This window comes from Macaca nemestrina, chromosome 3, assembly GCF_043159975.1.
Source record: "Macaca nemestrina isolate mMacNem1 chromosome 3, mMacNem.hap1, whole genome shotgun sequence".
Lineage (NCBI taxonomy): Eukaryota > Metazoa > Chordata > Mammalia > Primates > Cercopithecidae > Macaca > Macaca nemestrina.
The window spans coordinates 43,792,422-43,816,627 of record NC_092127.1 but is presented as its reverse complement, the minus strand read 5'-3'; the positions used below and the strand labels follow the sequence as shown (position 1 = coordinate 43,816,627).

Below are 24,206 nucleotides of genomic sequence, written 5' to 3'. Positions count from 1 at the left end.
TGGGCAATTTAAACAAGTTAGTTGATAAACACAAGTTTGAAAAGCTTTTGATATATTAGGTTGGGGCAGAAAGTAATTACGGTTTTGCCATTACTTTTAATAGCAGAAACATCAATTGCTTTTGCACCAATCTAATAAATTTGCTCAACTAATCAGGCTTCCACTTGTTTGGAAGTTACTTAGAGAAAACCTAATTTTTAAGAAAAATTTCCATATTCATATCAGCAGTAGTAAATCTTGACTTCATACTTTGTGGGGTACATATGGTCTCTATCCTTGTATGTTGTTGCTGTTGTTTTAAATCACCCTTTAAAAACGTAAAAACTATTCTTAGCTGAAGGCAAAAAAAAAAAAAACAAAAAAACAGGCTACAGTTTGCAGACTTCTGCTCTACAGAACAGGTACTTTTTCTTTATTAAAAAAGGCGGAATGGTGCTCTAAAACAGCAGTGAGCTAAGATTGCACCACTGCACTCCAGCCTGGGCAACAAAAGTAAGACCCAGTCTCAAAAAAAAAAAAAGAAAAAAAAAGCTGATATACGGCAACAAGTTTCATCATCATCTTTTTAATCCAGCCACTTGTGTAAGTCATTGAGCACCTTTGTGCCTCAGTTTCTTCATCTATAAAATGAGGGGTTAGGATGGATCAGTGGTTTCCAAACCACACATAGAGGAAGCCTGGGGCTCTTGGGCAGGGCTGGGCTATATGGACCCACCCCCAGCTCTCACCCCAACACATACCCAGCCAGCTCAGCCCTGCTTTGGCTTTGATCTTTTCTACACAGTGGAGCTCTCCATAAAGACAAGGAAGGGTTCCACCAATTTTGTTTTGTTTTGAAAGCCACCGTTTTAGATGACCTCAGGGATTCTCCTGGTGCAAATCCTCTATAAATCCACTTTGGATCATCAATCATTATCCAATCATCTTATTGGTGACTACGTGTCAGGTAAATAGAAATGATTTAAAATCCCATATTGAGCCAGGCACAGAGTCTCACACCTATAATCCCAGCACTTTGGGAGGCTGAGGTGGGGTATCACTTGAGGCCAGGAGTTTGAGACCAGCCTGGACAACATAGCAAGCCTCCCATCTCCACAAAAAGTTTAAAAATTACCCAGGGCTGGTGGCATGTGCCTCTAGTACCAGCTACTTGGGAGGCTAAGGTGGGAGGATCACTTGAGACCAGTAAGTGAAGGCTGCAGTTAGCTGTGATCACACCACTGCACTCCAGCTTGGATGACAAGAGAAAGACCCTGTCTCAAAAATTAAAATTAAAAAAAAAATCCTATATCGCGTATTTAAAAGAGGAGAGGCAAAAACAAGAAAGATCTTATTCTAAGGAACCACCTATACGTTCAGATTTGTGGAAATTCACTGGATAGCCAAATCAAGAGGGTTCCCATGTCCCACACATACTCATGAAAGGGACAGCTCATTCCTGCATCGCTCTGCTTACAGCACTGGGAAAAGCAGAATGCTTTAGCAAAGGAAGGACCACTGAGCTGAGACTCCGAGACCTGGTTCCACTTTGAATTTAGAATTTACCAGCTATATAACTTCTGATGTTTATTTAACAAAAACTGAAGACCCTACCATACACCAACTCTCAGATATGGTATGAGGAACACAGTGATGAACCAGAAATATGAAGAATGCTCTGTCCCCATTACTCAAATCCATCATCCATAAAGTAGGGTAATAATACTGCTCTCTCTCCCATACGTGGTGGTCTTGCAGAGATGGCCAAGTACATGCAAACTGCAAAGCATGGATAATAACATTAAACCAGAAACCTATTGATTCTCCTCCTATTAAGTAAATAAAATATATTCAACTCCAACAATTCACTAATATTGATGAAATAGGGCCACAATAAGTTTTGTATAGCAAAAAATCTATTTATACAGCATGAAACAGCATGGCAAAATAGAAAAGGCACAAGCTTTGGAATCAGACACTCCCACTCGAATCATACCCTGCTATGCACTAGGCTCACCTGAAGTCTACAAGCACCTTCTCCTGTTTAGAGTATAAGATACTAATATCTGCAATTGTACAGGGGTATTGTAAAGGTAAATTAGCATTATATAAGTAAAGCACCTGGCATAGAGTTGACACTTAGTGAATAATAGCTTTCCCTTTTTCCTATGCACCTAGATATCTCAGATGAGAAAACATTATGTTTTAAAGAGGACGGCTTACCTCAGAACTGTTGATATTATTACCCAGCTCTATATCATAATCACCCCAACCAACGAAGACAGGAAACTTCTGGTTGTTATGACCATGGAATCCAGATGCAGAATATGCCCAGTCATCAGGAAAATCTGACAGTCTTGGCACAGTTTGAGGACAGAAAGAGAGCAACAGCCAATAGCTGAGGGGAGACTCCACAGTCTGGAATGTGCCACAGACTTCCAACCGCAAAAGTTCTCTCTTGCATTTAGACGGTGGTATCCCCTGCAGCACAGGCCACGGCCTCTGCTCTTCTGGGCAAGTCTCCTCGGGAAGGGAGGAGAAGCACGTGACTCCCTCCAGTCATCTCCAGGCTACATTCACGTGAATGTCCAGGGCACACTGTTCATCGCTTCCTGTACCCAGCCCAGGACAATTTAGGCAAATCGTTTTCTCATTTTTGAAAGAGGAAGACAGCAGGAGATGGCTTCCAAAGTCCTTTCTACCTCTAAAACCCTTTGATTCTGTGACCCAGTCTTAACTTCTTTGTTTATTCATTCAGCAGTGTTTATGAAACACCTTCTGTGGGATCCCCTTCTTAACTTCATTCATTTGTTCATTCAACAACATTAATAGAACATCCCCTATTTCTTGGATTCTGTGACCAGTTCTTTACTTCTCCCTTCATTCATTTATTCAGCACTATTTATTGACCACCTACTATAATCAGTTACTGTTATCTGCAAGAATGTACAAAAATGAATAAGAAAGTCCATGCCCTTTAAAAGCTCAGTCAATAAGAACATCGACAAGTAAGAAAGTATGCTATGCACAGGAGGTTATTACAATAGAGCTACGGGAACCAGGGTAGCTAGGGGTAGGGGATGCCTAATTCTACCCAGCAGGTGGCACAATGGAGGAGGGGAAGCAGGAAAGGCTTCTCAGAGAACTGAGTGTTGGAGGCTAAGTAGGAGGTTATCAGGCACATAAATGAGTTGAAGATATTTCAGAAACAGAAAAGAATATGCCAAGGAAAGGAGGTATAAGTACGATTTGCAGAACAGATAGTTCAGTACAAATGAAACAAGGAGCATACAACATGGCACAGGAAAGGGGCTCAGATGACGAAGCATCTTCTAGATTTTGCTTCTTGGCAAAGTCTAGAAGTCCAAACTTTATCCTTTTAGAAAATGCCTAAAATATCTTAAATAGGATTATCTGGATTACATGAGTGTTTTAGAAAGTCTGCCATGGCGGCAGTGTGGAGACTGGATTACAGAGGCAGGGCCTGGGGAGGGGAGAGGTGAGACTCAGGCAAAAAAAAAAAAAAAGAGGTCGGCTGGCAACCATTTCAATTCTCTTTTGAGAAAACATAAGAGTGTAAACCAAAGCAGAGGCAGGGGGTGGGTATGCTTTATTCTAGAGATATTTGGGAAGTAGAATCAACAAAACTGGGTGGGGAAGAAATTCAATGAGCGGAGGAAAAGGAGGGGGTGGCATTTGGATTACACTCAGGTTTCTGTCTCAGATGAGGGGGTTCATGTACGGTGAGGACAGCAACCCGGAAAAGGAAGACATGAAGACCAGAAGCACTCCTAGTTCCCCAAGACTGGAAGTCTGAAGTCATCTCTTCTTTGCTACCATGTAGTCTCCAAGATAAATCATGCTGGACCAAGGCACTCACTGGAGTTCTCCTCCAACAGGAGGAAATCATACAGGTACCAGGATAAATATGGAGCATCTTCACAGACCAAAACTGTTACATACACATTTACAAGAAACAAACATAAATTTGACTGATGAGTTATTGAAAACATTACTTTTAGTCTAAACCAACAGATATACAGCCTAATGCATATTTTAAGATAATTCAAAGATACATCAAGGAAATCTCACAGAAGCTATGAGAACCCTTGTGAGTTTAGGGTTCCCCATCTTCAGGATTCTTTGCCTTTTGGGGTCTTTGGGGAAAAATTTCAAAGTGCTACATTATAGCATTACCTAGTAAAGCCAAAGAAGCACATGTGGCATTTCCATTACTATGTAGACACCTTAGAGTAGTGGTTCTCAAAGTGTGGTGTGTGGACCCCTATGTGTCTCTGAGACCCTTTCAGGCATCCTCAAGATCAAAACTGTTCTCATAATAATACTAAGCTATCATTTGCCCTTATTACTCCGTTGACATCTGTAATGATGATACAAAAGCAATGACGGGTAAAACTATTAGGACCTTAGTTCGAATCGAATCACAGCAGTAGCAATGAACCATACTAGTAATGATTTCATTCTTCACTGTTGCACATATTTAGAAAACTAACACACAAACACAAAAAACAAAACAAGGAGAAAAGCCCTGCCAGTTTCACTTAAGAATGTCTTTGAGGAAGCAGTAAAAATTATTTTCATTGAAGACTGACCCTTGAGTAATATCTTTTTAATAACACATGTAATCAGCAAAATACGGTTGCTGTCTCAAGGAAAAGGACATGTGTGACTGAGTTAAGAGCTGAACCAGCCAATTTTTCCTTGAACATCACTTTTAATTGAAAGGATAACTGACTATGGTCATTCAAGTATGGGTATTTGGCAGACTCTTCATTGGAAATGAAAAGTAAGACTGATACTTCAAGGAAAAACTGACAGTGTTTGTTGCCAATGATAAAATTCAAGCTTTCAAGCAGGAATTAAAATTTTGGAAAACATGTATCTTACACTGTGAATTTGACAGCTTCCCAATACAGTCCTTAAAGACCTTTCAGATAACATCAGTGTTGATATTAATAATTTTTTATATTGTATAACAAAATGTGTCAACATTTGGTAGATCTATGTAACTCAGTGAACCAATATTTTCCAAATGTCCAACGCAAGATGTTGTATGCACATTGATCCATTCAAAGCACAAGAGAGACCAGTAGATTTTAATGCAACAAAACATGAAAAGTTTATTGAAATGTTTTGATTCATCATTGCAACTAATCTTTAAGAAGCTACCTCTTTTTGAGTCTTGGTGTAATATCAATGAATATTCACAATTATCTGAAAAGACTATTATATATTGGTGTGAAGTCAGATTTTCTTCAGAAATGCCATCCAAAACATGTCACAAGATTGAATGCAGGCCAGGCACGGTGGCTCATGCCTGTAATACCAGCACTTTGGGAAGCCAAGGCAGGCGGATCACCTGAGGCCAGGAGTTCAGGACCAGCCTGGCCAACATGGTGAGAACCCATCTCTATTAAAAATGTAAAAAAAAAAAAAAAAAAAAAAAAAAATTAGCCAGGCCCAGTGGCAGGCACCTGTAATCCCAGCTACTTGGGAGGCCAAGGCAGGAGAATTGCTTCAACTCAGGAGGCAGAGGTTGCAGTGAGCTGGGATGGCACCACTGCACTCCAGCCTGGGCAACAGAGGGAGACTCCGTCTCAAAAAAATGACTGAATGCATTAGCATATAGGAAACTCTCGTTGTCTTCTGTTAACTTAGGCATTAGAGATTTGCAAAAATATAAAATAATGCTACTCTTCTCACTAAATCTCTTTTGGAAAATATATTTTTATTAAAATATGCGTTTATAATTAACATGTAATGGGTTAGAATCAGTATTTTTAATAATATATTTAATTTCTCAGTTTTAATCTCTACCATGATATAGATAAATAGATACAATGCATACGCACAAAAGGTTTTTGGAGTGTAGGGGTCCTGGTAAAAAGGTCCTAAAACCAAAATGTTTGAGAACCAGTGTCTTAGAGAAATTCACACTCAGGCTAACTGATATGTACATGCATGTTCACAGCAGCACTGTTCAGAACAGCAAAAAAAGAAAAAAAAAAGTGGAAACAAAAGCAAACATCCATTGTGATATGTTTCTACAGTGAAATACTGGAGAGCAGTGAAAATGAATGTGCCAGAGCTACATGCATCAACATGGATAAATTCCAGAAAGGTAACCATTTAATGAAACACCAAGGTACAAAACACACACTGTATACTAATACTGTTACACATCTCAAAGACAAGCAAGACTAAGCAATATGGTAAAGTCCGGAGAAAAGCCAAGGAAAATAATAAACAGAGAATTTAGGGTAACGAGAACTCTTAGGAGACAGGGAGTAGGAAAAGAATACACGAACAGGTTCAATAGCATTAAAACTAGTTAAACTGGGTGGTAGGTTTACAGATGTTTGTTTTGTCATTATGCTTTCCATTATATATGTAGAGATGTTAGATATACTATTTTTTGTTAAGAGCACATACTATATTACCTTCAAAGGGAGACACAGCATTAGAACACTCCTTGCTGATTACTGAGGAACCAAAGAGGTAAGGGAGGGATAAGAGGGGAGGGCAAGCCCTGGGTGAGTGTCTGCAGCACTGGCCCTGAGAAGCTGGTTTGAGGCAGGGCTCTCCCAACAGCCTCTTCAGGGATCACATCCACTGCCATCCACCTGAGTTTGGTTTTTCAACAGCTCTCCCTACTTGAAAAGGCACTTCTTCATTTAGGCCATCGCCCTCCATCTCCATTTTTATCACTGTGAAAGAAACTACCACACTTCACAGTTGACTTTTGAGATGTAATCAAACCACTAAATTTAGCAATCATTATCTCTTATCTGGGTCAGCCCCTTCCATATTTTTCCTACTTCTTATCTTTACATCGCCAATATGGCCCCTCTGGTTCAATGAAGTCCCTTATCTTAGTGTCTCTCACATAAATGAACTTTTGATTTATTTTGCCCTGTTTTGGTTAATGTATTAGTCTGTTATCACACTACTAATAAAGACATACCCAAGACTGGTTAATTTATAAAGGAAAGAGGTTTAACTGACTCACAGTTCCAAATGGCTGGGGAGGCCTCACAATCACAGTGGAAGGCAAAGGAGGGGCAAAGTCACATCTTCCATGGCAGCAGGTAAGAGAGTGTGTGCAGGGGAACTCCCCTTTATAAAACCATCAGATCTCGTGAGACTTATTCACTATCACGAGAACACCACGGGAAAGACCCACCCCCATGATTCAATCACCTCCCACTAGATCCCTGCCATGACATGTGGGAATTATGCAAGCTACAATTCAAGATGAGATTTGGGTGGGGACACAGCAAAACCATATCAGCTAATGACATTTCTTCTTCTTGGAATGTTCTCTCCTCTCTGCTCAGGATCTAAGTCCATCACTTCCTTGAGGATGCTTTATATGTCATTCCTCTTTGAGAATCTTTTACCCACACACTTGCTGTGTTTCCTCAAACATTTACACATCTAACTGATAGTATGTGGTCTTGCACTTGTTACCATATTGATTTGTACTTATCCTCTGTGATTATTTTGTGTCAACATTTGAAAGAACTATCAGCAGGTTGCATCCTACAGAACTTCTGTTAGCCAGGTAAATGCTCAAAACTTTTCCTTAATGAATGAGCACCAAGTGAGGGTTACAACCCTTAGCCAATCAAATCGTCACTGCTCTAACATGACACCGTGTCGCCACACACCTCTACTCCCAAAAGGCTCTCAATTCAGTATAGTGAAATATGTGTTCCCCTGCTGTGGGAACAGATTTCCAATTTTAAATAGAAACCAAGCAAAGTAGCACTTTACAGAATTGTTTCCTGAAATATTAAACAATTTTAGAGTTCAATGCTTCTCATCTCACCCCACATTACTTGACGTCCTTAGAAAATCACCCCCAATGGGTGGCTGAACCAGCTTCTTCATAAACACAACATCTGCTGTTTCATTTTTGGATAGTTTTATTTATTCAACAAGTCTCATCAAATCAAATGTATATTCCTTCTAACTTCTATCCTATTGGCCCTACTCTCTGTTTTCTGATTAGCACTTCATAAGTTTATGAAAATACTTTCCAAGCTGAATTTTAATTATTTGCTTCCATCTCTTTCTCTGCTCACTTGTCACTGAGCTCCTTGAGAGCGGGGACCATGCTCTATTCAGTTCCGCAAATTCCCAAACTTTGCTCAGTTAGTGCTGGTGAAATGAATGAATGAATGAACAAATGAAGTATCGGTTATCACACACAAGCTGAGAATGTAGGATGAATAACAATTTACTCCCTTTTTCACTTGACAGAACTTCATATATTTGAATGTAGCAATCATGCACAATTTTTATCCACCCCCACTCTTAAATTAAGTATCCCCAATTGCCTCAATAACTAGTTTCTCATATGATGATTTCAAGAGCCTACAACATTCTAGTTGCCTCCCTTCTTGTGAGCAGTTTATCAATTTCCCCCTTTAAATCAGTGCAACCAATCTGGGATTCAGTACTCATAGATGGGTTGAATCAGTTTGTAAGAGCGATGTTGCCACCCTTGTTCTGAATTCCATACTTAAATTCTTTTAGCCAACTCTGCTGAAATGTATCCATTTTTCAAATAAAGGCCGAGTTTTAAATATTAATTGTTGATTAACAGTGGTTATCTCTAGGGGTGGAAGTTGGGATAAGGGGACTTTCATACTTTAACATTATTGCATGGGTTTAATTATTTATACTAAGCATGTACTACTTTTGTCATTAAAAGCCAGTATCAATTTTTAAAAATAAATTAATAGTTAATATTTGTGTTTTCTATGGTTCCAGCCTTACGGAGTACGTCCAAGCCATATTTAAGCTTCTCATACTTTTTCTCTTCTTCTGCACATATTTTTTCACCTATCAACAAGTATTTGAGTAGCCATTTGTGCACAGCACTTCTCTCTAACTACGATCTAGTAGCCAACCCAAACCTTACTTCTAGATTGTGAAATTTCTCTCTTTCTATAAATGTCACAAAGCAGCTCACTGTAATTTGATTTCTCAATTTCTTAAAGTCAGATTAAAACCCAGTAAGATATTATTTGAAGTTTGCCTTCCCCTAGAAGGGAGAAATCATATAGCACATTTCAGTAACGTTTCCTGGAGCGTAGGGTCTCCCACACTTTGTTTCCTCCCAAATACAGCTGTGTTTCATGCTCTAGAGAGGACTGTTGGGTTAACAAGTAGGGCCAAACAAGTGCAGATTAGAAAACATCGCCTAATTCTAGGCCATTACGCGAAGGCAGTGCTCTCCATATGGAGCACATAATTCAGGCCTCAGACAGTGTCACTGCATGTGATTCCATTCTACTACCCTCTGCTTAGTCCCTGCTCTCTAGGAGCTCAGAGACAACTGAGCAGAGAAAGAGATGGAAACAAATAATTAAAATTCAGCTTGAAAAGTATTTTCATAAACTTATGAAGTGCTGATCAGAAAACAGAGAGTAGGACCAATAGGGTAGAAGTTAGAAGGAAGATATACATTTGACTTGGTAAGACTGAGATAAACTCAGATCTTAAGTCTTTGAGGAGGGAAATATTATTGGCAGCAGCAGTTTTCATGAATCACGGGACCATCAAGTTCCATCAGCAACTAAAGGGTTCTCCTCCTGTAGCGGAGGGGCTCTAAGCAGTTTACAATGGCCAAAACCATCTCCTTCAGGCTGTGGGATCCCATGTAGACTTCACAGACCTACAGCTGCACTGGGTCTCAAGAGACCATCAAATGGTCCAGCCCTCGGTAGTGCTGACACTGGTGACTACAAGCTAGCTTCTTCCTCTCTCTGGGTCTGTGTCCACTTCTGTCCAATCAGTGGGAGAAGCAGCCCTTCCCTGCCTGCCTCACAGGCAGATGATAAAGGGCTTCATGAAGAATAAAGTGTAATATAAATAGGAGGTTTGGGTAATGTACTGTTTTCCATTTTACATGATGGAGCTACTGAAGCACAGAGATGATTAAGTGACTTGCCCAAGGTCACACAGCCAGTGAAAAACCTTGGTGATGGGACAGTTTAAGGGAGAAGACTGGAGTCTGTGTCTCCTGCCTACTGTAGGTTCCTTCTGTGAGTCTCTCTGGTTTCCAGCCTCGAGGAGTTGCAGTCCATTACCCAGGTCCACAAGCTAATTTTAGGGTTTTAAGAGCCTGAAAAATTACCATCAATAAGCTGACCAGGCTCACCATCGCAGGTCTTTATTTTTGGCTGGAATGATAACGTCCCAGAGTGGGAGTGCTGGTTAGTTCAGGGGTCCTCAACTCAGGATTAAGCAAATTAATCACATCACCCAGGGAGCTTTTAAAAAATGTTAATGCTCAAGCTCCACTCTGGGTCAATTCAACTTAAATCTCTGGGGGTGTTCGTATTTTTAAAATACAGGTGATTCTAATACATCTGGTTGAGAGCCACTGGGTTGGCTGATGGTGATCAGAAACTGATGAACACCAATAGTTGTCCTTGACTAATTACATAATACAGTTCAAGCAATCCTCAGTTGACATGAATTCACACCTCAAGTGTGTTAACATGGCCAGCATTTACTGTGCACATACCCTATGCCAGACACAAATCTCAAGTATCCACATGTACAAGCTGACTTAGTCTCAGAGAACCTACGATGGTCTCTCACTTCACAGATGAGAAAAACAGGCAGATAACTGCAGTAACTTGCTAGTGTCATGGCTACAATGTGGTGCTGCCAGGATCTTAATCCCTATACAGCTTCTTGATACTGCCATCAAATGTGCTGTACAACACCTGAGACTCTGATGAATGGAAAGATCAAAGAATGCTGGGGAATGCAGAACAGTTTCTAATCCAAACGCCTACAGGGATCAGGAGGTAAGATACCTGAGGGAGGCGGGCAGGTGTATATGCATATGGGGACATGGTGGCCGAGTGGCAGGAACTGTGGCAGACTGACGAGCACATGCCTGGGGAATGGAGACAGCCGCCACCGACTACAGCAGATTGCTGCCATGTGGGGAGGTGGGCCCAGTGCGAGTGGCTCTTCCAAGTTTTCAAAGGAAGCTGGAAATTTGGATTTTTATAGGAAACCTCCAATTTCCAAAATGTTGTCTCAAGTTTTTAAACAGTATCTGTGTGGGGCAAAACACATTACTATGGCACCAGCTTGTAACCTACGATATGATCTCTCTCTCCCACTGCGCACACATACACACACCCCCATCCTTCATTTAAGATTCATTGCATGTATTCTCTTGATTTGGTTCTCTGTGATTAGAAACAGCAGACCCTGCCTTTCCTTCTTTCTGTGTAAATAAACTATTACCTATATAACATATGGAACACCTAATATAAATTTCCTCTGTGTTATTCTAACCAGTGGGCTGCCTGTTGAACAGAAGAATGAGTAAATATTTATGGAACACCTATTCTCTAATTTGAGTCTCACTCTAAGTGTCTAAAGGAGGATTTAGTATCCTCACTTTAGAGTAAAATCTGGTTATAATGCATATGATTATTACACAACTTACATACAATTCAGATCAAATCATATAAACAGAGAAACTCATTCCTATAGTAAAAGCCTACTGTAATATTGTTGGCCTATGAAACAAGTATTAGTCAAGTCCTACAATAATAGCCTTGTAAAAGAATTTTACCATATCATATTATTATTATTACTCACCACTCTAATGAGATGTATTGAGAAAAAAAACCGTAGAAACCACCAAAAAGTTCCAGGTCAGAAATACCTGTAATCTATTCACAATCTAAACAAACTGAAACACCTTTCACATACTTGATAATAGGTAATATTTATTAAGTCCTTTCTATACAGCAGGCACTAATTAGGCATGATTTTGTGTATATGTATAATATTTACATTTGTATACGTATTCAATTAATCCTTCTAATAGCTCTGTGATACAGAAATTATTATCACTATTTAAAGATGAGTAAAGTGGAGGACAGGGAAGATAAATCATTTGCCCAAGGTCACACAGCTAGTCAGTGGCAAAGCTGGGCTCTGAACCACCTGGCCCCAGAGTCTGTACATTTGACTGCTGTGCTACGAACTTCGAAAGCACATGAGTCCTGTCTCTACTTCAGTTGTGCCATACACAGTAGACAAAGTTAAAAGAGGGCACAGTCACAAATGATACTTTCTCCCTCTCATTACAAAACAACAACAAAAGCTTTTTAAAATACAGGACCAGACCACCTAAGATACTACTAGCACTATGTAACCTTAGAAACATCTATCACCCTCCACAAGCACAGTAGCTGGTTTCAAAAGCTCAGATAAGCAGAGTGCTACTGATCAATCATGTAAAAGATCATTTTTTTCCTGGCCTTCTTCAGTCTCCTTTGAAGGCCACCTTCTTCAGCACACTCAAAACAATTCGCCCTGAGATCCACATCTCTCTCTCACTCCTTTTCTTTTTCCCTTCACATCGCAATTCTAATGGGGTCTAACCACTTTTCTGACCCATGTAGAAATGACCAAAGAGAAAGATATACAGAGAGAGGTTATTTTGGGGTTTGCTTTTTCAGGCCCTAGCCTCCAAGAAGGTCCATGCATTTCTTCCTTGCTGGTAGAGAAACTTGGTTGAGTTAGGATGTTCTTAAAAACAGAAGCAAAGTGTATCTAAACCGTGGTCACTTAAGGACTCCAGAGACAGAACTTCAGTGGTAAAGGCTGTTTTTCATAAGAAGGGAATGGACAGTCGGAAACAATATCCTTTTTAGGCACACTGAATCTGCCGCATTTAATATAACCCTAGGTCAGACTGTGAAAGCAGAGTTGCTAAAGGCCACATTCTGACCTCAGATCGTGGGCGCGTATCACTGTGCATTTTATAAAATTAGCTACAGTGCAGCCTCTCTCTCTGTGTGTGTGTGTGTTTGTGTGTGTGCGTACATGCAGTGAAGCTAACTTTTATAAAATAGACAGCAACATGTACCCATGCCACTTAAGATTAGTATCAAGCCAAACTCTGATTATAATTTATAAAACTACTTTGTAACTACAACAATTCTATCCCAAGGTGGGTCCCTGGGGAATGATAGGCATCATCAGAGAGGCCCCTGCCTCAGCACCTAGTCACACACTATTCTCCAATATCATAAAAAATAACTTACAGAGAGAGGGCAGAAATACAAAACTTGCTCCCAAACACAAGGGAGAAAGCAGCCAGAAACGCCGGCCCATCAAGTACTCTTAGCTATTTCTAAGGTCTGTGCTTCACACATTAGTCTCTTATAAAATATGACAGAAGACATTTTGGCTACCATGAACTGTAAAGTGTTTTGTACACTTAGCCCTAGATGGAATGAATTACTGAGCTACACCTAGCAAACCAGGAGACAGAAGAGAGTACATCAGAAACAGGCACCATCATTTACAATCTATACCTCTAAAATGTGGTTCTAAGAGTACATTAACTAGCCAATATAGCAATGAAATCTGATGGAAAAAAAGCTCACATCCTACCATAACTAGGCCTGGTTGGGATTTTTTTCCAATAAGAGAAAACCTAAAATCTATGCCTTCACCACAAAGCTCATGGTCTTGTAAAATCGTATGCTGGAAATCCTTAACGCCCCCTAAAGCCCTATTCTGTAGGTCATACTCTCATTATCTTGTTCTGCGATCAGTCTGATTAAATTATACAAAATTACTAATACATCACTCAGAATGAAGAGATTAGCTCCAGCCAATTCTGTTTGTTTTTCCTTGTCCTGTCCTAATACTCCAGTGGATATTTAAAAATGAAGAATGGAGGAAGACATGGCAACTTCAAATGGGGACAAAGGCTATATTAACCTAATCTCAGAAATACGCTGTCTTCAGCTTTCACAGATGGCACCGCTGACCAGTCATAGAAACAGGGGTAGCAATGTGGGCTCCACCATCATTTCCCTCTCTCACACCTTGTGCTGCAGTCTCAATGTTGGTGTCCCCCCAAATTCATGTTGAAACTTAATCCCCAATGTGATAGTATTAGAGATGGGTCCTTTGGGAGGTGACTAGATCGTGAGGATAGAGCCCTCAAGAAAGGGATTAGCGCATTTATAAAAGGGGCCCTAGAGAGCTTGTGTGCCCCTCCCACTATAGAAAGACACAGCCAAAAGATACCATCATTGAAGCAGAGACTGAGCCCTCAGCAAACACTGAATCTGCTGGCACCTTGATCTTGGACTTCCCAACTTCCAGAACTGTAGGCAATACATTTCCACTGTTCATAAAATACCCAGTTTAAGATACTTTGTTATAGCAGCCAAACTGTCTGAGACATCTTGTCATCTTTAAGTCCAAAGATACCAATTCGCTTGTAAGTGACCAGGGTTAAAGATAGTGGAAGAGAGTTTTTCCCTTTTGTGAAACTAACTTGTCCAGACAGGATCCGAACCCAAACTAACTTGTCCAGACAGGATCTGAACCCAAACTACTGGGATTACTTAAGTAAAACTATTTACCAGCTCAGCGAGGCACCATACATTTTCAATCCAGCCTTTTCTACAAGAACACATTGACATTAATAGAACTCCCTTGTATTTTAAACCAACTTCTGAGCTGAGGAGAAGCCTGCGTCATCACTCTACCAACACACTCTCCCTTAGGTGTGTCCATAGTCTTTGTCCATCTGATTTTACAAGCCTCACAAGATAGAGATTTTCTACACCTCCCTTGGAATTCTCCTAATAGAGGCCATTCAAAGACTCTAAAATCTCAAATGCACAGCAAGCTTTCACACTGGCCGAAAGCTGTCCAATTTATACTTCTCCAGCATGATTTATTAACACTTTGTGCAGCGAGACTTGTCAACTCACACCAGCTGTGTCATCCCCAGAGTGAGACGGCAGCATGCAGGTAAATTAAAAATCAATTTTTTTATTAGAAACTATTTTGAAGCATGAAAAGGAATGTGATTTTGAGTTATCTTCCCTATTTTTACAGGAAAGCTCAGTGATACCCTACTTACTGTATTAGGAATACAGGGAGTTTTTTTAGAGAACAGATAGGCATGATTATCCAGCATCAACCTAGACTGCTTCTGGGTACCTTGGAATCATTAGCTCTGGCTGACAGGATCAGTGAACTATTTTGCCACTTCAGACTCAAATTTTTTCCCACATGGTCCCTGCCACAGTTAGTCAGGAGGTACTGCCCGTTCACTGCAAAAATTAATAAAAATAAATAAGGGAAAAGAGTTCAATCTTTCATCCTTTCTCTTTCGTTAGACACAAACACACTGGCAAAATGATAAAAATAAGAACTTCTATTGCTTTTCAGTCATTTTGCTTCCCAATTTTACTAGAAAGCAAGAAAGAATTTTAAAAAGTTTTGTTAATGAAGAACACAATAACCTGATCTGGTCTTGACCCACAACTGAGTAAACAATGAAAATACTGGAATAACAAAATAACTGCTTTATTAACTTTTCCTTTGTGCTCCCCCTCGGGAATAGGCATCAGGCAAATTTCCAATGGGAAATATAATAGGATCTAAACTTGTACACGTTTATGTGTAAGTTGAAGCTAATGAAGAAGTAAGTGATCACCAATGGTAAAAAAAAAAGATTTACAGATGTAACCAACACAAGAGAACACCCTTCCTCATCCTTTCCATCTTCAGTTTGTGATTCCAAATGTAAAAACGTTCATAAAGTGCCTAGTCCTATGCGTGGTAACAGTCACAGCATCAGTTAGCCACACAGTTACCCGCTCTTCCATTTTCTCAGGCTGACAAACTTTTTAAAGTTATCCAGTTCAGGATTCTGCTAAAGACAAGCAGGTGCTATAGCTCAAAGCGCCTCTTGGATATTTTTTTAAATATAGTATTGGACCTTGTTAATGGAAAGAACTTTTGTAAAAGAGCCATCAACAACAGCAGAATCATACTTAAATCCCAAAATGATAATTACTGCTCTAGGCCAAGAAATAAAAGCTGTATCTTTTGTAATAATTTTTAAAACCACCGCTCAAAACTAGTGTAGGTTTAATACCCTTTGCTTAGGGTCACCTGCAAAAGTTAATACAGGACTTCTTTTGATTTGTAGACAGTAAGATCGCCATTCAACCCTACAGTATAGGCCATCTTTTTCTGCATATGTATGAGGCCCATATAACAAAACAAACACAGATACAAACACACACACTTCAGAGGCCCAGGAGGAAATGGCTGTGTAGAATTTTAAATCAGAAACCCAAGGCTTAGGTTAGTAGTGTCAGGTTAAAGGCTAACCCATCTCCAAAGCTAATTCGGTTCTGAACAGTCCCATGGGTGTCTAGCTTAACAGAAGGAGCTAGGAAACCTTAGCAGGCCAGAGCCCAGACTGGGGAATTGCTGGGACTCTGTGCCAGGGGCTGAGGCTCACCCCAGACTTGGTATCAGATAATACCAAGTGCTAGTCTGGATTTCCAGGACTAATCCACTCCAGGGTGGAACTTCCAGGTTCCCTGGTGTCTGTGCTGTGTAGTGGGAGGACTGTGGGCTTTGTAGATCCAGACTGTGTCTGGCTGGTATCGTACTTAATATCAGAAAAATAGATCCAACACAGAAAGAGTCTATTAGTAGCAATGCTTTATGCTGCAGAATCCTTAGAGGGGTGCAGACACAGGGAGAGACCTAAGAGGAAGTGGAAAGCCCTCCTAATTTTCTATAGATTCAGTTTTCCTAAGTTCCTTTTTTTTTTTTTTTTTTGTATTCGAATTCTAATTTGCACTTCTTAAATGTGTTTACAGGTTCTACAGATTCTTAAAACAATGTACTAACAGTGGCCATTAACCACTTTTGTATTTACTCAAAAGGGCTCTTTGGCTTCAAAAATAGTTTTCCCCCCCTCATTCCTTCAAGATGTTCCTTCCCCTCCTCCGTTACACACTCCTTTCTTTTAGAGTCAACTTTTAAATCTGCCCCTATTTAACTTCTTAAAACCCTGGGATGGCTTCTAGGAGGAATACTTCAATCCCCAGACTTCCTATATTTTAAGTTTGATACAAAACAGTACTCCAGCAAAAGAGAAATCCTCCTCTCACATATAAACAAACAAACAAACAAACAAGCAAAGTGTCTAGCTTTAAAACTGGGACTTAGAACTACAATTATATTCGACATTAAATACAAATTAACACTAATTTTTCCCAAAGTCAATAATTACTACTTCACACCACTTGCAAGTTTCAAGCCTCACTCAGCACTTAGCAAGCGTTGGGTGACTGTAACTGAACTGCAAAATACACCATTTGCCCAGAAATTGCGAAGTCCAAACGCAAACTGCTTTAAAAACATGTGTAAAACACACTTAGCACAGGCAACACACATCCACAAAACTCCATTCAATTCAAAGGTAAGTGGAAAAGCTCAGAAAATTAAGGCCTCACTTTCAAAACTGCAGGGACTTTTACGGTGTTTCCAAAGGTAATTGCTTCTTACTTCAGTAAAAGTGACTTTATGTGACTGAAAGAGGGAGGTGACTTTTTTTTTTTTTTTAAGTGAGTGGATAACAGGATTCAATCAGACAGCAAAGTAGGAGAACCCACTCTCAAAATACAACTTCATCACCAGGTATCGACGCGCAGGAAAGGCCCACCAAGCACACGAGCTAAAATGGAGCCTGAATTTCCTCTCAGACGCAGAGGGTAGTCGCAGGAGGTCAGGGTCAAGGTCATCAGCAGGGCAGGCTGCAGCTGCCCGACTGCACTGCACACAAGAGGAGGGAAGGCGTTCCATCTCCGTCACAGTCGAAACAGATAAATCCCTTCTCTCCCACCCTCCCTCTAACCCCGCCAACATTTTTTTTTTTTTTTAAGCAGGGGGAGACGAGAAGAAAGGGAAAATGACCAAATAACCTCACCGCCCTGTTTTCGCACACAAGCTCATCAGCTCCCAAAGTTGCCATCTAAGGGCAAGTTCGCAGAGAACACTGAAGCCCATTTTGTCCGAGCAGGGCAGACCTCCCCTGACCCCCCCAGAATTCCTGCCTCCTCTACCTCCCCCCACACGCCCCCGACAAGAGCCGGGCAGCGCGGCAGTCCGGCCATGTGCACGCACACTCTTCCACCAACTGCTGCGAGTTTTCTGTGAATCGCAGCGCGGAGCCTCCCAACTCGCCCTCCCCGACTCCACCGCCTTCTCCTTCCTCGCACAAAATTTCCCTACACACGCAGCCGCCTGCGAGTGATTTTATGTGCATATATATTACATATGTGATATTATCCTCAGAACCTCTAGCGGGCAGGCGAAGAAAGGACTGCACAGGGGCATTTTCTTTTTTTTTTAAAGGAAGGGGAAAAAAGCAAAACCCAAGCCCTCTGCGTCGACTCCTGCGTACCGGGAAGGGGAAAGAAAGAGGAATGTTTGCTGAGCGGACTGCTTGCAAGTGCCCTTGCTCGCCACTTCGGCTGCGGCCCGGGTGACACGGAGGCGCGGGGGCGCCCGGCCCGAGCAGCCCGCGCCCCCCTCCCAGTCCCCTGGGCAGGCACCGCCGCGGATATTTCGCGAGGGGGAGATCGATCGCGCTGCCTGTCTGCAGCGGAAACGCACACGCTCACACACAACCCGAGCCCGAGACACCATAACCTTAACCCTTCCCCCACCCTCCGTGAACTTCAGGTGACCGACCACGTCGGCCTGACACCCGGGCGGGCGCTCCGGCTCCACTCCCGCCCCCAGCCCGGGTTTTGTAGGATCGGGCTCCGAGCAGCGCCAAACCGCCGGGAGAGGGGAGTAGTGTGGGGGGAGAGAAGAGAAATTGACCCTCCGTCTCCCCCGACCCCTCCCTCCGGCGCCTCCCGCGTCCCCTCCTCCCCGTCACCCCGCCCCACGCCTTCTCCCCTGCCCCCTCTTCCCTGCATTCAAGGAGCCGGGCGGCCCCGGGGGATATTTTTAGTTGCTTCTTTCTCCTTCACTTTTAGCTTTAGCAGCATCTCGGAACACTCAAAGCGGAGAAAGACTGGGGGTTTGGGGGGAGCTGGAGAGGGAGTGGGGGAAAAGTTAAGAGTCGCGCAAAGAGAAGCCGGAGGGAGGGCGGAGAGGGACCGGGGGCGCGGGTGGAGGAGGGGAAGGGGACCGGGCCGTGCCGGCGGGTGTGTGTCTCCAGTTGGCGTGTGTGGCTGCCGCCGGGGAGGGCTGTGATGCACTTTAGTCCTGGACTCTGCTCAGGCTCGCCAAGGAGGGGGTCTGAGAGCCCGAGTCTCGCCCGGCTCCGTCTGCTCCGACTGACCCCGCATTTTATTGCGGCCAGGAGCCCTGCTCCTCCCTCCCCTCGGCTCTGCAGGGACCTCGCGCGCCGCGAGCCGCCCTGCCTCCTGCCTCCGCCTCGGCGCAGCTCCCGCACCCCACATCCGCCCGCCGCTGCCCTGCCTCGCCCCCCGCCCGGCCGCCCCGCGCCCCGGCGCGCCCCCTCGCCCCGGCGCCGCGGGAGCAGCCGCCCGGCGGCGCGTGTGTACCCGTGTGTTTGTGTGCGGTGCCCCTACACCCTCCCCAGGCGCTCCCGCCTCGCCCGCCCCCGACTCCCCTCCTCCGCCGCCGCCTCCTCCACCTCCGCCTCCTCCTGCTCCAGCCGCCGCCGCCGCTGCCGCCGGCGGCTCGGGGGCCGACCAACCCCGGCGCAACCTTTAGCCAGGGACGGACCTCTCCCTGGATCCTGTACCCGGCGGCTGCTGCGCGCCCTCTCCCCGACACCCCCAAACGCCATGTCACGGCCCCCAGCCCTCCGCGCGCCCCGACCCCCGCACCCTCAGGCGCCGGAATCCACAAGGAATTTTTTTTTAAGATTCCAACCTCTCCCACCTCCCCCCACCAAACCCCCGATAAAACCCCCGGCATCCACACTACTCCCCTCCTCCCTTCTCTTGCCCCCTCCCCCCAGCAACCCGGAGTGAGGAGGGGGAAGGGGAGGGAAAGGGAAAAAAAAGCCCGATCTCAAGGAAAAAAAGAGGGGGGGTGAGAGAAAGAAAGAAAAAGAGAGAGAGAATAGAAAGGGCACGGGGCTGATCATCACCAACATGGCTGCCTCAGCATAGACCTAAACGAGGAGTAACCCGGGCTGTGTCTTTGTCAGTTTCACCTCTGTAACCCTAAACTAATGCAGAAAACAACGGAGGAGGCTGCGGAGGGGAAAGAGGAGAGGGAGGGCGAGAAAATGGCACGAGAGGAGGTGGAGAAGGGATGACTTACGTGAGGGAAGGCGCTTGGGCTGCTCCTGCTTCCTCCTGGGCATTTTCCCCCTTTTCTCACATTCTCCTCCTTGGTTAATGTGAGATCAAATAAACCCCCGTGGGGGCAGAGAGGCAGACACTGGCAGGAGCGGGGAGGTAGTTGGGGGGCGGGCGGGCGGGCAGGGGGAAACCCCTTCTCCGGTGTGTGCAATGGGTTGAAGCTTGTTTCCTGGAGCCAGAAGAGGGGTTTTCTTCTTTTCTTTCCTTTCTTTTTTCCTTTTTTTTTTTTTTTTTTAATTTTTGGTCGTGCACCTGGCTTGTCCCCGAGCGTAATATTCTTCAATGGAAACGGATCTAATAGGTGTGAGTGTGTGTGTGTCCTATGCTCGCGTGTGTGATGGGAGGTATAAATAAATGAGTGCCGGTGCGGCGGTGTCTATGGCCGCGCTCTGTGTCTCCGAGCCCCTAACACTAATGTCGGGATCAAAGGGCAGCGGCGGCGGCAGCACAGCTCACAGCTCGCTCTCTTGCTCTCTCTCTCTTTCTCGCTCTCTCTCCTCTCGCGCTCTCTCTCTCTCGCTCTCTCTCTGTCACACACACACACTCACACACACACAGAGGCACAGACTGAGGGAAAGAGAGAGCTACACACACACACACACGCACGCACACACAGAGAGAGCAAAGAGGAAGGTGCCCCAAGGCTCCCAGGGCGGACTCAGCCTCGGATTTACAACCGCTCTGTCTGGAAAGAATGGGGGGCGCGCGTGCGGGGGTGGGATGGAGTTCTTCACATTTATCCCGCTAGTCACCAAATCTGGGGGGAAAAAAGTTTTTCCCACTCTTTAAACAACCATTAGTTCATTATTTTACTGATTTTTTAAAAGGAAATAAATTTCTCTCTTAACTTTCTTTTGTTTATTAAGCTACATTTTGTTCTGTATGTAATTCTGCAGGCTTTTGTCCCTACCCATCACCTTAAATCTGGAGGTTACTGTCTCCCACACACTCTCGAAAAACATTCCAATAAAACTAATTTTAAAAAAACTGAAAAGACAACATATGGTGAAATCAATAACTTGGTTGACAGTTGACAGAATAAGTGCCCAGTTTTGGAGTGTCCAGTGGAGTTAAAACTGAAAAATGCTCCTAAATGAACATTACAGCTACTTGACAAAGAGAGGAAAATAAGATTAGGTCACCCCTCATGGTTGCTTTAACTGCTACGTGATACTCCTAGAGTGCACACAGCAATCTTTACTTCGGAAATTTACTTTTTCCCCTGCTATATACTGCAGGTATATGAAGTTTACCCTGAACCAATTCCAGTGTGCATTATGAGCCCAATATAGCAGTTTTCATTAACTGATACATACTTTCATTACCTTACAAATCACACATCTTTCTTCAAAGAGAGACATAAAGGAGAAAAATAGAAAAGGACGGGTCTCACTCGAGCACAAAAGGTACTTGGTGAAAGAGGACTGTTCTCTTTGTGACTTGCAGTCATTTGGATAAAAGTTCACTCAGAGGTTGTTAATGATTTAAACTCCAAAACCTGCTACTATAATTGAAGTAAAAATGGTCTGAAGAAGAGTTGTTTCATAAAACTCTCTTTGTAAGAGGAAACTTTGAACTTAGCAGAATACATTATATGTCATGAGTCAGATGTAGCTAAAAAATAAAAAGGTGCATTATTTAACTACATCTTCCCTTTTTAGCTTTTTTAAAACTCTGACTCATCATCTTATTATGTTAAATATTTTCCTACCAATTTTTAAATAGACCTTTTCATCAAAGAAAGTGGAGGCACAGTAAAGATACAGAACATTAAAATGACACTCTATAAGCCTACATGGATAACTCATGCCTCTTTGAGGTTGAGTTAATTTGTACAACTTCAGTGGTGTTAAAGAGAGCCATGGGGGTTAAATTCTGACCTGCCTTATTAAAAATAATAATAAGGCTTTATATTGCACACTTTTATAAGTGAAGCTTAAAGAGTGCTGTATCTCCCAAAAGATGTCTTTCACTGATAGAGAAATCTCACATTCAACCTCTCCCTGCCAACTGCCCCCAAAAGATCTAGCTTCCCAGTAACAAGTAATGCTATTGAAAGCAAGGTTTGAAACACCTGCATGAATTCAATCTAAAACCAAAACAGAGAGCAGTCAAGTTTAAAATGGAGCACGCTGTAATCCCAGCACTTTGGGAGGCGGAGGTGGGCAGATCACGAGGTCAAGAGATTGAGACCATCTTGGCCAACGTGGTAAAACCCCATCTCTACTAAAAATACAAAATTTAGCTGGGCGTAGTGGCGCACTCCTGTAGTCCCAGCTGCTCGGGAGGCTGAGGCAGGAGAACAGCTTGAACCTGGCAGTCGAAGGTTGCAGTGAGCCAAGACTGGGCCACTGCACTGCAGCCTGGAGACAGAGTGAGACTCCATCTCAAAAAAAAAAAAAAAAAAATGGAGCATCATCCTTAAACCAGTTCTTCCTCGAATGTTGGTTCAAAAAAACTGGTAGTTAGGTTGCCCTGCATTATAATTTGAAATATAACTATCTTTCCACTCAGGTCAAATTCAATTTACCATAATTTTAACTATTGTCGGTGACATTGGACTTGAAATTAATATATTAATGATAAATTATAGCCCATCCTTTCCAAGGAGACCACTGCCCTGAATGTGTAGGATCTTTACAGCTGAACAATGGTCACCATACTTCACCACTGCTCTCTCAGAACCTTTGGCTAGGGTGTTCAGGATTATTACTCTGCGTGGACACACCACCACCTTTTCTGAATTGCTAGGACTCTTCATGATGTTTAGTAGGCTATAATTGAAAACACACTTTAGGCCTTTCCTCAAAGCAGAGTACATTTCCTGCGACCTTTTAAAGCATGCAGGCAAATGCTGTCAACTTTTAATTATATAGGTGTTCTATCAACAGCCAAAAGCATTTTTAAATTGAATTTATTCATACCTCCACCTCTTTCCAAAAATTATTTGAAATAGTACACAACAATGGAATATGGAAATAAGGACAGAACAATTTCCGTTTCAATCTCAGGTTGGTATCTCTATGCTACAAAATACTCTTCAAGGTCATTTGCATCTCACCCTCAATTGCTGTATGCTCAGGGAACACAAACTAATTTTAATGTTAGCTAACATAAAACATTAGGAAAATAAATAGTTGGGGATTATGATAATGGATTTCAAAATCAAATGCATAAATAATTTTGGAAATGTATGCTTTTGGGATATATATATACCCATGAACCATGAGCTTGGATTATTGTTGACCATACTCATCAGATTGGAATATTCTATTTGATTCACCCCACCCATGAACCAAGCTTTTAAAAGCATATTTTATCTTAATAATTATAGTACTCTCTCCACCCCCATCTCCATTACCTCGCAAATGTGAAATTAAAATAGATTTTCTCAAAACTGTGCACTCTAAGAAGAAGTTTCATAAACACTCTCACAGAAGTGAAATCTATTCAAGCTTAAATATTGCTAACGGTGGGTAGACAAAGGGAGCACTTACCCTAGAATAGAGTGTGGTCTGCAGGTCCAAAACTACTTTCATACTATCCAGAGTCCATGAGGTCAAAACTACGTTCATACTAACAGTAAGATGTTATATTTCTTCTTATCTGTGTTGACATTCGTACTGATGAGACAAAAGCAATGGTGGGTAAAAATGCCACACCTTAGCACTAATCAAGGCAGAGCACACCAAAATATATAATAGTCATCCTATTCTTCACCATCATGCACTTAGAGGAAGGAAAAAAGGAGGTTCATTTAAGAATGTCCTTGATAGAGCAGTAAAAATTATTAATTGTATTACATCTCTATCCTTGAGTACAAGACTTAAATATTTTTTGTTGACAAAAGGGTAGGTACATATAAAGCACTTCTGCTGCACACTGAAATACACCAGCTGTCTGAAGGAAAATCACTTGTGAGATTGTTTGAAATAGCCACTTTTTAACGGAATGTTATTTTTACTTGAAAGGATGACTGACTGACAAACTGAGAGGGGTATTTCTAAAAAAACAAATGAAGTGAGC

General features: G+C 42.5%; 1 protein-coding gene across 9 annotated transcripts in view; it reads right to left on the bottom strand.

Moving 5' to 3' along the window:
* The window catches only part of LOC105463419 (zinc finger protein 827), a 173,833-nt gene extending 153,038 nt beyond the window's left edge, over positions 1 to 20,795 (bottom strand). For 4 of the 9 annotated variants that reach the window (XM_024787243.2, XM_024787245.2, XM_011710487.3 and 1 more), the window contains exon 1: positions 20,140 to 20,788. In XM_024787243.2, the coding sequence (XP_024643011.1) occupies positions 20,140 to 20,182 (43 nt within the window). In that variant the 5' untranslated portion in view covers positions 20,183 to 20,788. Of the gene's footprint in view, positions 1 to 20,139 lie in introns of all 9 variants that reach the window. The other 5 variants (XM_024787242.2, XM_024787241.2, XM_071092970.1 and 2 more) reach the window with 4 other exon arrangements.
* Between the last annotated feature and the right edge of the window lie 3,411 nt (positions 20,796 to 24,206).